We start from the raw sequence: 13,858 nt of genomic DNA on the forward strand, positions 1-13,858 counted from the left end.
AGGCCGGCGGGCCCTGTTGACTCGCCGCCGAGGGGTCTTGGATATGAGTACGCGGATATGTGCCCCGGCTGGCAAGTCACCGTGGCCGGGATATAGGTGACAGGTCGACAAGTCGTTGACTTGCTGCGGATATCTTTGACCTTGCTCAATATGTTGACTTGGTCAACGGGTGCAGAATATGCCCCATCACAAACAAACAAGTTTTAAGATGGAAATTTATCAATTTTAAGGAAAACTTAATCCGACTCAATAAAGTGAGGCACTTAGTTGATAAAACCACTCAATCAATCCTTTAATTATATATTATCACCCTATTGTGAAGATTAATCTTCTAAATCTTCTTAATAATGGTCAAATGACAAGGAAATCACACTTAATCAAATAACCCAACTTATCAATCCTACCAAGTAGAAATCACATACATTGGTTAAATTAATAAGAAGATAAAAGCACTAGAGATTCAACAAGGGTAATTAGACACAATGAAATCACGATTAATGCCTAATTACAAGGTAATCCTTTACTTGCTAATTAAGCCAAGAAGAAATCACATTCATTAGCATAATAACAAGGTGTTGCAAAGATGAGATTACAAGGAAATCACACTTAATAATCCAAACAACAATAAATTAAGGAATTTGATTAATTAAGCAACAAGGAAATCACACTTAATTACTCAATATAAACAAGGATTCCAAAATTCAAACAATAAACACAAAGGATTAACAATGATAATGAAAATTAAGGAAAGATTAAGTAGTCTTACAACCAAAGATTACACCTTTGAGCCGGATTAAGAATAGGAGATTAGTTCTCCATAGTAGATCTAACACAATAAAAAAGATGAATAATTCCCAGAATTACAACTTGATTAATTAAAATGCACATAAGATGTCTTAACCTAGAGGAAAATATCCTATATATAGCCTAACATAACCTAATAATCATGGGCTTAACATAGGCAAAACCCGTAACACAAAACAGAACCAACCCAGAAAACTCGCACCGTGCGAGTTCCGGGGTCTGGAAACTCGCACCGTGCGAGAAAGGCCCTGGAACACGTTTTTCAATCGTTGCTTGCTTGATCCTTGGAAGACTTTCTCATGATGTTTCTTCAATGCTTGTTCTTGCCCCTTCCGTTGATGCTTCTCTTCGTATCTTGGCACCTCATTCTTCATTAGAAACCATGCTAAATGATAAAGCACTCGGAATTGGTCAAATGACGTTGAAATTGTCAAAAACCGTTATCAAATGTTACCAAATGAGCTCCAAATGATGCCAAACAAGTGTAGAAATAGGAGCTCATCAAACACCCCACACTTAGCCCTTTGCTCGTCCCGAGCAAACTAAAGTAAAGTTAATCACCGCTAGGCTAAGAAAACCGCATGGGCACTCATAATTCCCCTCACTTCTCTCGCACTTCCTTCTTATATCAACCCTCTTCTAAAACACATGGTCACTTTTCTTCAAAGCTCCAACAAGTAAGTGACCCAAAATCCTCCAAAGTTTAACTCTCTTCCCTCACTCGCGCTCCTTATGCCATCCCTCATTCTAAGATGATCCTAGTCCACCGATTCTTCATTACCCACTCTTCACAAACAACTCTCCTTATTTCTCCCCCTTATCACTCTGCTTGGTTCAATACAAGGTCACCATATTCATCAAAGCAACTCCTAACAAATCAACTAGGCAACCTCAAATTCCTCCAAAATGCTTCTCAATTCATTCATTCAAAACAACACAACTCAACCTCTTCATTCACCAAGTGCATCAAGCGCTAATTAAAGATTCGGCCTCAAACACCCCCCACTTAGCCTTGATACACTTCTATCCTACCCTTCCGGCCTTCTAGAGCTCCACCACTTATGTCACCAACATCAATTGGAAGTAATCATGTATGTGACATGATTTCAAGGCTTCAAAGAGTCGACAAGATTTTTCATTTTTTTCCTAATTCTCTCATTTTGCCTAAACCGCCCTTTCGAGTTTTCGGTTTAGCTCTTTTCCTCACCTCTACTCTCGTGGCTCGCACTCTTTTTTTTCATTTTGCCCGGAGTGCCCTTTGGGGTTTTCACTCCGGCCTTGGCCACTTTCCCACTTTTGCCTAGGATGCCCTTTCGGGTTTTCATCCTAGCCGGGTTTTTGATGTGTGCATTTCTTATAGACCTTTTTAGGCCTTTTCAGCACACATTTCTATGCTTATTTCGTAGTTTTTCACTACAAATGCCCCGAATAGTCTACTTTGGTCTGCTTTGCATTATTTGCAGGTACGAACCGGAATGACTGGAAATCAGCCTATTTGTGGTCCTCCAAACCTGCTTAAGAGAGTCGGTGTGAAACCTTACCGTCTTGAGACGCGTGAAGGCATCCAAAGGAATAGGAGAACATACGAGAAGTCAAGAACCCCTCGATCAAGATGTCCTGTTCTCGATCGAGTGAATGCAAAGGTGAAGGCCTCGATCGAGAGACCACTGTTCTCGATCGAGGGATATGCTTAGGGAAAGCTCTCGATCGAACAACTGTGGAGTTCGATCGAGAGGCCATGCGCTGATGGGCTTTGGATTGATTGTGTTGTTATTTTACACGCTTTGTTTCTTTGCTTTCTTTTCTTATAAATAAGCAAGGAATACTAGAGACCTAAGGATCACATTTAAGACGTAAAAACGGAGACTGTTGTTTTAGTTTTTGGATCGGAAATACTCTTCATCGCCATTTCTCAATTCTTCCTTCATTGAATTCGGTATTATCATTAGTATAATTTCAGTTCAGTTTCATTTATCATGTTATCTATTGTCATTTGCTTCGCTATTATTGTTCCTCATTTCGATCATGAATAGCTAATCGTTTTGCTAGGATTTAGGGTAGCCATGGCGTAGGAAGGGCGATTTAATTAGAATACCCGTAGTCTATTTGTTTGCATCTACTGCTTTAATATCTTTTAATTGTTTGAGTCGACGCACTCAATTAACTGTCTCGATATCCTCTTCTCCTAGATCGAAAGATTGAAAAAGGGGTAGTTCTGCAGCGTTTCATTAGGATTTATACTAGCTAGGGCGAAAGCTAAACTAGTATTGCCCAGGGCGAACTAAGGACCGAAAGGTGACGTTTATTACCCACAGATTGAATATAGGGCATTTTTGATTTAGTCCGGACTTTAGAAGCCATGGTGAACCGACAATCCTAGTACCTTTCTTTCTTGTTCATCTTTATTTTATTTCTCTCTCGTCTCTTTTATTCTCTCCTTTACTCATAGTTTTTAGAAAACAAACAAACAAACTCCCCATTTTGGTTATTTTCGACAGACCTAGTTGACTATAGGATTCCCATCTCCCTGTGGATTCGATACCCGACTGCCTCTGCTACATTCAGTTGAGACCTGTTGGTTCTATCTTTGACAGGGTTGCGACAACCGTGTCAAATTTTGGCGCCGTTGCCGTGGAGGCGGTGCAATTTTATAGTTTCTTTGTTTGTCTTTTGTCTCCGGGAATTTATTCCTTGAGACAATTCTCATTCTTGGCCCGAGTGTTTTTGTGCTTACAGGTTATAGTTCAGCTATGGAGGCAATTTGTGAAAGATGTGGCGAATGGGGACACAATCCCATTTCATGTATGGCTACATCCGAAAGAGTCCTAGCCTATCGGAAGTTTAGGCAAGGAGGCTCTTCCTTCGAGCTTTATGCTGACAATATTCAGGTCGAGTACGATCTTAAGGCCGCCATTCACACACAACATCTTGAGCAGGAATCTGCTGCGGATGCCTTCCGTAAACTGCTCGAAAAGTGTGAGTTAATGTGCTTAGAGGAAGACCCGGTAAATGCAATAAGTTTGAGGAGTGGTCGCACTTATGACGGACCATAACATACTCCAGAAAGTTCAAATGCCGAGGCAGGGATTACTGTTCAGCAAAATGACGAAGAACTACTGAAGGGTAGTCGATCGAGTGAACTTACCTCTCGATCGACTAGTGCTGAGGAAGAAATCCCTCGATCGAGAGCCGATACCTCTCGATCGAGTGAGCTACACAATGAAACCTCTCGATCGAGAGAGGTTAGTAAGAAAAGCTCTCGATCGAGCACTTCTGAGCCTCGATCGAGAGATATTGAGCCTGCGGACACGCATTCCAATGGTGGACGTAGTGGGGTACCCTCCTCTGCTGCGAGGGTGTCAAGAACTGATAAAGGTAAAGAGAAAGAAGAGGACCCACTTCCTATGGTCAAGGTCCCTTATCCGAGTCGATTGCGCGACACGAAGACGGAGAGACAATTCAGCAAATTCGCGGATATGGTAAGAAATATTCAGGTAACCATTCCTTTTGCTGAGTTAATTACCCAAATACCTCCTTACGCAAAATTTATGAAAGATATTATTACGCGTAGGAGGGAATTTGGAGAAACAGCTACTGTCGCTTTCATGGAAGAGTCTAGTAGTCTAATTTCAGGAAAGTCTCCCCTTAAATTGAAAGACCCGGGTATTTTCTCTATTCCTTGTGTTATAGGAGATGTGATGATAAATAGGGCGCTGTGTGACCTTGGAGCTAGTGTCAGTGTCATGCCCTATTCTATCTTTTCTAAGCTTAAATTGGGTCACCTAAAAATGACCAATATCACCCTGCAGATGGCCAACAGATCTGTTAGACGGCCCTTAGGTATCTTAGAGGATGTGCTCGTCAAGGTGGGCAAATTCTTTATTCTAGTGGACTTTATTGTATTAGATATTGCTGAGGATACCCGTACCCAGATTATTCTGGGTAGACTGTTTTTGTGTACAGCTGGAGCTATTATTGATGTCAAACTCGGGCGTTTGACTCTAGAGGTAGGGGATGATGTGATTACGTTTAGTCTGCCCGAGACCTTGTCGAGACTAATGATAGAGGATACTTGTTATTCTGTTGATATTGTTGATGAGTCTGCTTACGAGTTTTGGTCGGATTCCTTGGTTAAGGATCCGCAGGAGTCTTTGATGTTTCTAGATGAGTGTGCAGATTTTTCAGATGACGAGGATGATGTCGAGGAGTTGCTTGGAATTGCCACAGATGAGATAGAGCTGTCTGACATTCAGCTGGAACAGGTAGAAAACTTAGCACATACTTTGTGCTCAGTCGAGGTAAAGGTCCCCGAGCGTAAGGCTCTTCCCTCTCATCTTAAGTATGCTTTCCTTGATGATACTGAGCAGTTCCCAGTGATTGTGAGTGCTAAGCTCAACGACGAACAGTTAACTGCTTTATTGACTGTTCTTAAGAGAAATAGGAAGGCGATGGGATATTCGTTGGATGACCTTAAGGGCATTAGCCCTGATGTTTGCATGCACAGGATTGAGCTAGAGGATGATCACAAACCTTGCAGACAGGGTCAGCGAAAGCTGAATCCGAAGATGGAAGAGATCGTGACGGCTGAGGTCATGAAACTACTCGACGCAGGTATTGTTTATTCAGTTGGGAATTCTAAATGGGTAAGTCCCGTTCAGGTGGTACCTAAGAAAGGAGGTACTAAAGTTGTCCGAAATGAAAATAATGAGCTAATACCTACTAGACTAGTGACCGGGTGGCGGATGTGTATAGATTATCGGCAATTAAATGCCGCCACCAAGAAAGATCATTTCCCCCTTCCTTTCATTGATCAGATGATAGAGAGATTAGCTTCTCACGAGTTTTTCTGTTATCTGGATGGGTACTCAGGGTTCTTTCAGATCCCTATTCATCCAGATGATCAGGAAAAGACTACTTTTACTTGTCCAAAGGGTGTTTTCGCTTATCGCAGGATGCCTTTTGGTTTGTGTAATGCCCCTGCTACCTTTCAGAGGTGTATGATGGGGATCTTTTATGAGTATATAGAGTCTATCATGGAAGTCTTTATGGATGACTTCAGTGTCTATGGGAATGACTTTGATAATTGTTTAGCTAACCTTGATAAAGTTTTGCAGCGATGTATTGAGGTTAATCTGGTGCTAAACTGGGAGACGTGCCATTTTATGGTAAATGAGGGCGTAGTCCTTGGGCACTTAGTCTCCAACAGGGGTATTGAGGTAGACAAAGCAAAGGTGCAAGTAATCGAGCAATTACCCCCTCCAGTTAATGTTAAAGGGGTGAGGAGTTTCCTTGGTCACGCTGGCTTTTATCGTCGGTTTATCAAGGACTTCTCAAAGATTGCTCGACCGCTTACACAGTTGCTTTTAAAGGATGCTCCTTTTGATTTTAATGATGAATGTCTTTCTGCTTTTAACACTTTGAAGCAGGCTTTGGTCTCTGCACCCATTATCCAGCCTCCGGACTGGAAGCTGCCTTTCAAGATTATGTGCGATGCCAGTGATTATGCATTAGGAGCGGTGCTAGGCTAGCGGAAAGACAAGGCGCTGAGTGCAATCTATTATACGAGCCGAACTCTGGATGAGGCTCAAGTGAAATATGCTACGACGGAGAAGGAGCTGTTAGCTGTTGTTTATGCGTTAGACAAGTTTAGATCGTATTTGTTGGGTTCTAAAGTTATTATTTTTACAAATCATGCAGCGCTGAAACACCTTCTGAACAAGAAGGAAGCTAAGCCCAGATTGCTGAGATGGATACTCCTTTTACAGGAGTTTGACTTGGAGATTAAGGATAAGAAGGGAGCAGAAAATGTCGTAGCCGACCATCTGTCGCGTCTGACGCAACAGGAGGGGGAGGATTCTCTTCCTATTAATGATTCTTTTGCTGATGACTCTTTATTTTCTTTTGATGTTTTTTCTGTGACCTCTGTGAATTCTAAGGATGGTGATGAACCTTGGTTTGTAGACTATGTTAACTTTGCTGTCAGCCAGGCACTGCCACCGGATTTATCTCATCAGCAGCGCAAGAGATTCTTACACGATGCACGACAATATTTCTGGGATGACCCTTATTTATTTAAGGAATGTGCAGACGGACTCTACAGACGGTGTATTCCGTAGTGGGAGACCAAAGCTATCCTAGAAGGCTGCCATTCGACTCCTTGTGGAGGACACCACGGTCCATCACGTACCGTGGCTAAGGTATTGCAGTCGGGCTTTTATTGGCCAACTCTTTTCGCTGACACTAAAGTTTTTGTTGCTAGCTGTGATGCTTGTCATAGAACGGGAAACATTTCCAAGAGACATGAGATGCCTCAAAACGGCATTTTAGAGGTTGAGATTTTCGATGTATGGGGCATCGATTATCAAGGGCCATTCCCGTCTAGTCAGGGTAACAGGTATATTCTGGTAGCTGTAGACTATGTGTCTAAGTGGGTGGAGGCGATTGCCACTCCCAATTGTGATGCCAGGACTGTGATTAAGCTGTTTCGTAAGACTATTTTTCCCTGTTTTGGTGTCCCTAGGGTCGTCATTAGCGATAGGGGTATGCATTTTCGAGAACAGCAGTTGACTGCTTTGCTGTCTAAATACGGTGTCAAACACCGTAGGGGTTTGGGGTATCATCCTCAGACTAGCGGACAGGTTGAGGTTTCTAATAGGGAACTAAAAGAGATATTGAGCAAAGTAGTGTCTAAATCACGGAAAGACTGGAGTGCTAAATTAGAGGACACGTTGTGGGCTTATAGCACGGCTTTTAAGACACCAATCGGTGCTTCACCGTATCGTTTAGTGTATGGAAAGTCTTGTCATTTACCCGTTGAGCTAGAACATAAAGCTTGGTGGGCTATCCGCCAGCTTAATTATGATGCTGACTCGTGTGGTGAGAAACGTTTATTGCAGCTAGATGCGCTGGAGGAGTTTCGGTTGAACGCTTATGATAGCTCCCGAATTTATAAGGAGAAGACTAAGCGTTGGCACGATAAGAGGATTGTACCCCGTGAGTTCCATGTTGGGCAAAAGGTGTTACTGTTTAATGCCCGGTTGAGATTGTTTCCTTGTAAGCTGAAGTCCAGGTGGAGTGGTCCGAATACGGTGACTGGCGTCACAAAATTTGGATCGGTTGAGTTAGAGGACTCCGAGGGGAATCGCTTCAAAGTTAATGGTCATCTTGTGAAGCACTATTATGGGGCTGATGCTGTTGTTGGCCGCGTCGAAGTTCTTTTTTTCGACGCGATGGCAGAGCGTGATGTTTGACGCTTATAGGTCGTGCGGGACCTCATAAACCTGCGCTTTTCGGGAGGCAACCCGATTGTAATTTGTTGTGTTTGTTTTTGAAACTTTTAACACTCTTTATTTTTGTTCGGTGTGCGTTTGATCAATTTTAATAGAGTTTATGCGTGAATTATATAGCACAGGTACTGTACTGTTGCTTACTGATGCAACACCCCTCGATCGAGTAGTTTTATTACTCGATCGAGTGGTCCTTCCCTTTTTAAAGCTCTCGATCGAGCTACTACCTGTTCGATCGAGTATCTGGACCGCTTGAAGCCTCGATCGAGTGTTATGTGTCTCGATCGAGTATCTTTTTCCTTTCGATCGAGCGGACCCTTTGTCGATCGAGAACCCTACCAACCTCTCTTCTTGGTTCGGTTTGGGGAGGTTCGTGGTTTGCGCGCTTTTGTAAGTTTTCGGCTCTCCCTCTCTTTAATCTGCATTTCTTTTCCTTTACTTTGTACAATGGGGACATTGTACAGTTTGGTTTGGGGAGAGTATGCATCCATATCGTGTCTGCATGTTGTTTTTATTGCATTTCTATTATCACGTTTACTTACGTTTGCATTGGTTAAACTTAAAAAAAAAAAAAAACTTAAAAAAAAAATCATGTTTATTTTTGCATTTTAGGTTGAGTCTGATTGGAGTTTTTCATTGCTGATAACTGTCTTTTTGCTTAAGCCTTGCATTGTTTCACATCTTTTAGCAAAAGTCTTTGCAATTTCTCGATTTCATTTCAAAATTCGTTGAACAAGTAGATTTGACTTGAAATTTTGGCAAACTACAATATCTTTCTGAGGTTTAGAGCTTTATAACTGGTGTCATCCATGACCAGTTCACGTAGGAAGTGAGTAGTTACTCCTTATGAGGCATGTAACATCAAATTGCATAACCATGAGTTTAGTCTACTTAGTACCTGTATGCATTCGGGTCTGTGGTTGGTGACACATGTTTGGAGAGGCAACCCCTTTATTTCATTTTACCCATGAGCTCCACATAGCCAAATTGCCTATTTTGTCCCTATTTAGCTACAATCCACATTTTTTCCACCCTAGCCGCGCTAGTAATGGTAGAAATGTTGGGAATGTGTTGATTTGCAGTTGGTTATTATATCTTTTTCATGAGATGGATGGGTGAAGGAAATGAAGGAGGAATATTGAAAAAGAATTGAAGAAAAATGAAAAAAAAAAAAAAGAAAAGAAAAATCCAAAAAGAGATATGAAAAAAAAAAAGAAAAAAAATCATATGCGGAAAATGAAAAGACTGTATGTTGTGATCTATGCTCCCATGTTTAATCTATATCTTATGGGGAGTTGATAATTTTATGGTGATTAGTGAGCTGTGTGCATCCAATTTGCACTGTTTCGTATTGATTTGTATGGTGTTTGAAGTAGGGAAGTTGTATAATTTGGATCCGTTGTTGCTAGCCTGGCTATTAACCCCACATATCCAAATTCATTTTAGCCCCTTCTTACCTATTACCTCACTTACCCATATGTAAGTCCTCGGCATGTGTCTTGGTCATCAGTTTGGTTGGAATGCATATGTACGGTTGTAGAGACTTTATTCATGTTAGATTGCATGCATGTTCTTATAGGTCGCAGTTAGGTGAGTGTTCTTTATTCTTTCTATCTTATATTATATATCACCTTGTGCTTAATTGTGTGATTGAGCGACCCGTGAGAGTCCATTTTTAAAAGTCTTGCAAGGTCAAAAGTTCAACATCTTTTTGAAATATGCATAAATTCGTTTGCCTTGATATTGAGCTATTAGTAGTTGATTCTTATGCATTAAATGGTTTAAGCCGACGGTCTTCAGCTTGTCTATGTTCTACTCCTTTCCATTTCGTCCTAGCTAGTTGCATTAGTTTGCTTGAGGACAAGCAAAGGTTTGGTTTGGGGAAGTTTGATGTGTGCATTTCTTATAGACCTTTTTAGGCCTTTTCAGGACACATTTCTATGCTTATTTCGTAGTATTTCACTACAAATGCCCCGAATAGTCTACTTTGGTCTGCTTTGCATTATTTGCAGGTACGAACCGGAATGACTGGAAATCAGCCTATTTGTGGTCCTCCAAACCTGCTTAAGAGAGTCGGCGTGAAACCTTACCGTCTTGAGACGCGTGAAGGCATCCAAAGGAATAGGAGAACACACGAGAAGTCAAGAACCCCTCGATCGAGATGTCCTGTTCTCGATCGAGTGAATGCAAAGGTGAAGGCCTCGATCGAGAGACCACTGTTCTCGATCGAGGGATATGCTTAGGGAAAGCTCTCGATCGAACAACTGTGGAGTTCGATCGAGAGGCCATGCGCTGATGGGCTTTGGATCGATTGTGTTGTTATTTTACACACTTTGTTTCTTTGCTTTCTTTTCTTATAAATAGGCAAGGAATACTAGAGACCTAAGGATCACATTTAAGACGTAAAAACGGAGACTGTTGTTTTAGTTTTTGGATCGGAAATACTCTTCATCGCCATTTCTCAATTCTTCCTTCATTGAATTCGGTATTATCATTAGTATAATTTCAGTTCAGTTTCATTTATCATGTTATTTATTGCCATTTGCTTCGCTATTATTGTTCCTCATTTCGATCATGAATAGCTAATCGTTTTGCTAGGATTTAGGGTAGCCATGGCGTAGGAAGGGCGATTTAATTAGAATACTCGTAGTCTATTTGTTTGCATCTGCTGCTTTAATATCTTTTAATTGTTTGAGTCGACGCACTCAATTAACTGTCTCAATATCCTCTTCTCCTAGATCGAAAGATTGAAAAAGGGGTAGTTCTGCAGCGTTTCATTAGGATTTATACTAGCTAGGGCGAAAGCTAAACTAGTATTGCCTAGGGCGAACTAAGGACCGAAAGGTGACGTTTATTACCCACAGATTGAATATAGGGCATTTTTGATTTAGTCCGGACTTTAGAAGCCATGGTGAACCGACAATCCTAGTACCTTTCTTTCTTGTTCATCTCTATTTTATTTCTCTCTCGTCTCTTTTATTCTCTCCTTTACTCATAGTTTTTAGAAAACAAACAAACAAACCCCCCATTTTGGTTACTTTCGACAGACCTAGTTGACTTTAGGATTCCCATCTCCCTGTGGATTCGATACCCGACTGCCTCTGCTACATTCAGTTGAGACCCGTTGGTTCTATCTTTGACAGGGTTGCGACAACCGTGTCAGTTTTCTTCTTTTCTTTTTTCATTCTTTTTTCTTTTTCTCTCTCTCTCTTTTTTTAATTGAAATACGTTGTATGAAATGAATATATTACAATATATACATGATGTTACCAACTCATGCCCACCCCACACTTAAATCTTCACTTTGTCCCCAAAGTGTGAGGTGAACACTCTAAACCCGCTCAAGAGTGTGAGCTTGAGGCACCTCCACTTCCCGGAGGTCCTCCCCTTCTTCTTGATTCTCTTCTTCTTCGAAATCTTGCCATTTTGGCTCTTGTTTCATCCACTCGAGTCTCACCATAGCCTTGGTATTGGGTGGGGAATTGTTGCATGTGTTGGGTATTCATGGCCGCCACCATATCAAAAGTTGCGTTTTGGACATAATGCACTTCTTCCATATCCTCTTGGTAGTGGTGGTAGCGGTTCTCGGTGATTCCCCACCGGGCATTCTCCGTGAGTTGAATTTGAGAGAGATTGGACTCAAGGTTTTTTACACGGTTTGTGATATCCGATTGCCATGTTTGGAAAGCCGGGTAGTTGAATTGTGGTGCCATGAAGGGATGTTGTTGTGGTGGTTCCTGTGGCATGTGAGGTGGAGTGAAGTGTGGTTCTTCAAAAGGAGCATTTGGCATTGGTTCATCAAATGGTGCATCAATATGTGGCATGTCACCATAAGTTAGAGCTCCCCCCCCCCATTGTGGTTGCTCTCCACCTTCCTCATTGTCGGGTTCAACTATATGGGCTCTATCAACCCAAAGGTCCACAAACTCGTCATCGGGGGGCATGTAAAAGTCTTGGCCACTTCCCCAACTCAAGGGTGAGTTGGGGGGACGGGGTAAGTGCATGTAATACTTGTAGTTTTTCCCACCCATACACCAAATCACCAAGGGGGCGATTCAGTCCACAACCTCAAGCATGTTTGCTTTTGTCAAGAATTTATAGTCCATGAGGCAACTACCCTCAAGTGTCCATGCATTAGGTGGGAATGGTACACCCGTCTTTGCCACAATCATCTCAATCATACCCCCGATAAAAATGGTTCCCTTTGGTTTTTTTTGTAACTCAAGGCAACCTCTCACAAACAAATCAACCCAATCCGGTATCCCCCTCCCCTCCGGGGTCATGGACCAAAGGCATTGTAGAAAGTTTGTGTTAATGTGACGGCTCAAGATGCGCAAAATGGGGTGGGGAAGGGTTGTGTTCTTGGAATTTCCGTGCCTCACATCCCCCGTTATGTTGTTCCAAAATTCACTCAATTTCTTTTTGTCGGCGGGTTCATTTATGGGGGCTTTAGTGATGTGGAGGGCCTCCCTCACTTGGTCATAAGTCATTGTGTGGACAAGTCTACATGCCCGGAACTTGATTCCCGGGGTTTTATCCCTCCCCAACTTCACTTTCTCCAAGGTGGAGAGAAATTCAAAGGTAACACCTCTCCGGGTGTTGGCGGCTTGCCCGATAATAGACTCTAGCCCGACTTTTTCTAAGAGCATTCGGGTCATGGGAAGCATTCCCAACCTGATAAGGACATTTTCATCAAGAAACTTGGTTTGTGCTACGGTTGACACCGAAGCAAACTTTTTCCAATTTTGGAGGGCTTTGTCACGGAGGCCCTCCTTTCCCGAGTACTCATTGTCATCAAAAGCCGAGGCTCCCTTGGGTCCTTGTGAGGAGGAAGCCTCATAAGCTTTACCTTTTCCCATGGCACACCAAAATTTTCCAGAAAAACACAAGTTTGAAAAGGATTTTTTTTTTTTGTTGAGGCAAATGAACAAACACCTAGTATGCACTAAAAGAAATGATGTGCTAACTAGTTGTTTGTTGAATAAAATGCACCTCACAAGTACAGAAATTGTTTATGGCTAAAACAACAACAATTAAACAACAAAAATTTCAATTTTCACTAAGTAAATTCGAAATTTTGGTAACTTGAAATGACAAGAATAAGAATAAGGTTTATACCTCCCTTTGATTCTTGTAATTGTTGTTGGATGATGAATAATACACAAGAAAGCTTCCAATTAGCCCCTTTAATCCAATTGCAAACCCAAAATCTTCAAATCTTGAATCAAATGAAACCCTAAGTTGAATTTCGTGACTTGTAAGGGTCGATTTTTGCTGCAATTTTCGCCCAAACTAATGTTGGGTGATGAAGATCGATGAATATTGGAAGTTAAATGCTTGAATTTGATGATTTGTGAAGGATTTGAAGGGTGATTTTGAGTGGGTTTGGGTTAGGGTTAGGAAAGAGAAGGGGAATTATGCAAATTGGGGGGAAGAACAAAAGGTAGTATGAAGGCAAGGTGAATTTTCTGAGTTAACGAGAATCTCGCACGGTGCGAAAAATGGAGTCTGAAAACTCGCACCATGCGAGTTGCCTGCTGGATTCGGACTTTTTGTTGTTTAATTCTTCAACTTAGCCAATTCTTTTACACATATTTCTTCCTTCCTTTCTTCACACATGTCCTTGAGTTGGTATCCTATACACTAACACACACATTAAAACATCCTAACATGCTAAAACATTAATAAAAATGCAAGTGAATTAATTTATAATGCAATAATTAAATGATGCAATTAAATTAAATATGCAAAAATGCAATGCAAACAAT

The 13,858-nt window shown here is 41.6% G+C and overlaps 1 protein-coding gene across 1 annotated transcript; it reads left to right on the forward strand.

The window, feature by feature from the left end:
• The first annotated feature begins 4,280 nt into the window (after positions 1-4,280).
• LOC141617476 (uncharacterized) lies at positions 4,281-8,054 on the forward strand. The gene is made up of 5 exons (XM_074434672.1): positions 4,281-5,447; positions 5,919-6,041; positions 6,129-6,300; positions 6,502-6,757; positions 7,064-8,054. The coding sequence occupies exons 1-5, from the start codon at positions 4,281-4,283 to the stop codon at positions 8,052-8,054; spliced, it is 2,709 nt and encodes a 902-aa protein (XP_074290773.1).
• Positions 8,055-13,858: the final 5,804 nt, after the last annotated feature.

Source organism: Silene latifolia, chromosome X (genome assembly GCF_048544455.1).
Source record: "Silene latifolia isolate original U9 population chromosome X, ASM4854445v1, whole genome shotgun sequence".
Taxonomy (NCBI): domain Eukaryota; kingdom Viridiplantae; phylum Streptophyta; class Magnoliopsida; order Caryophyllales; family Caryophyllaceae; genus Silene; species Silene latifolia.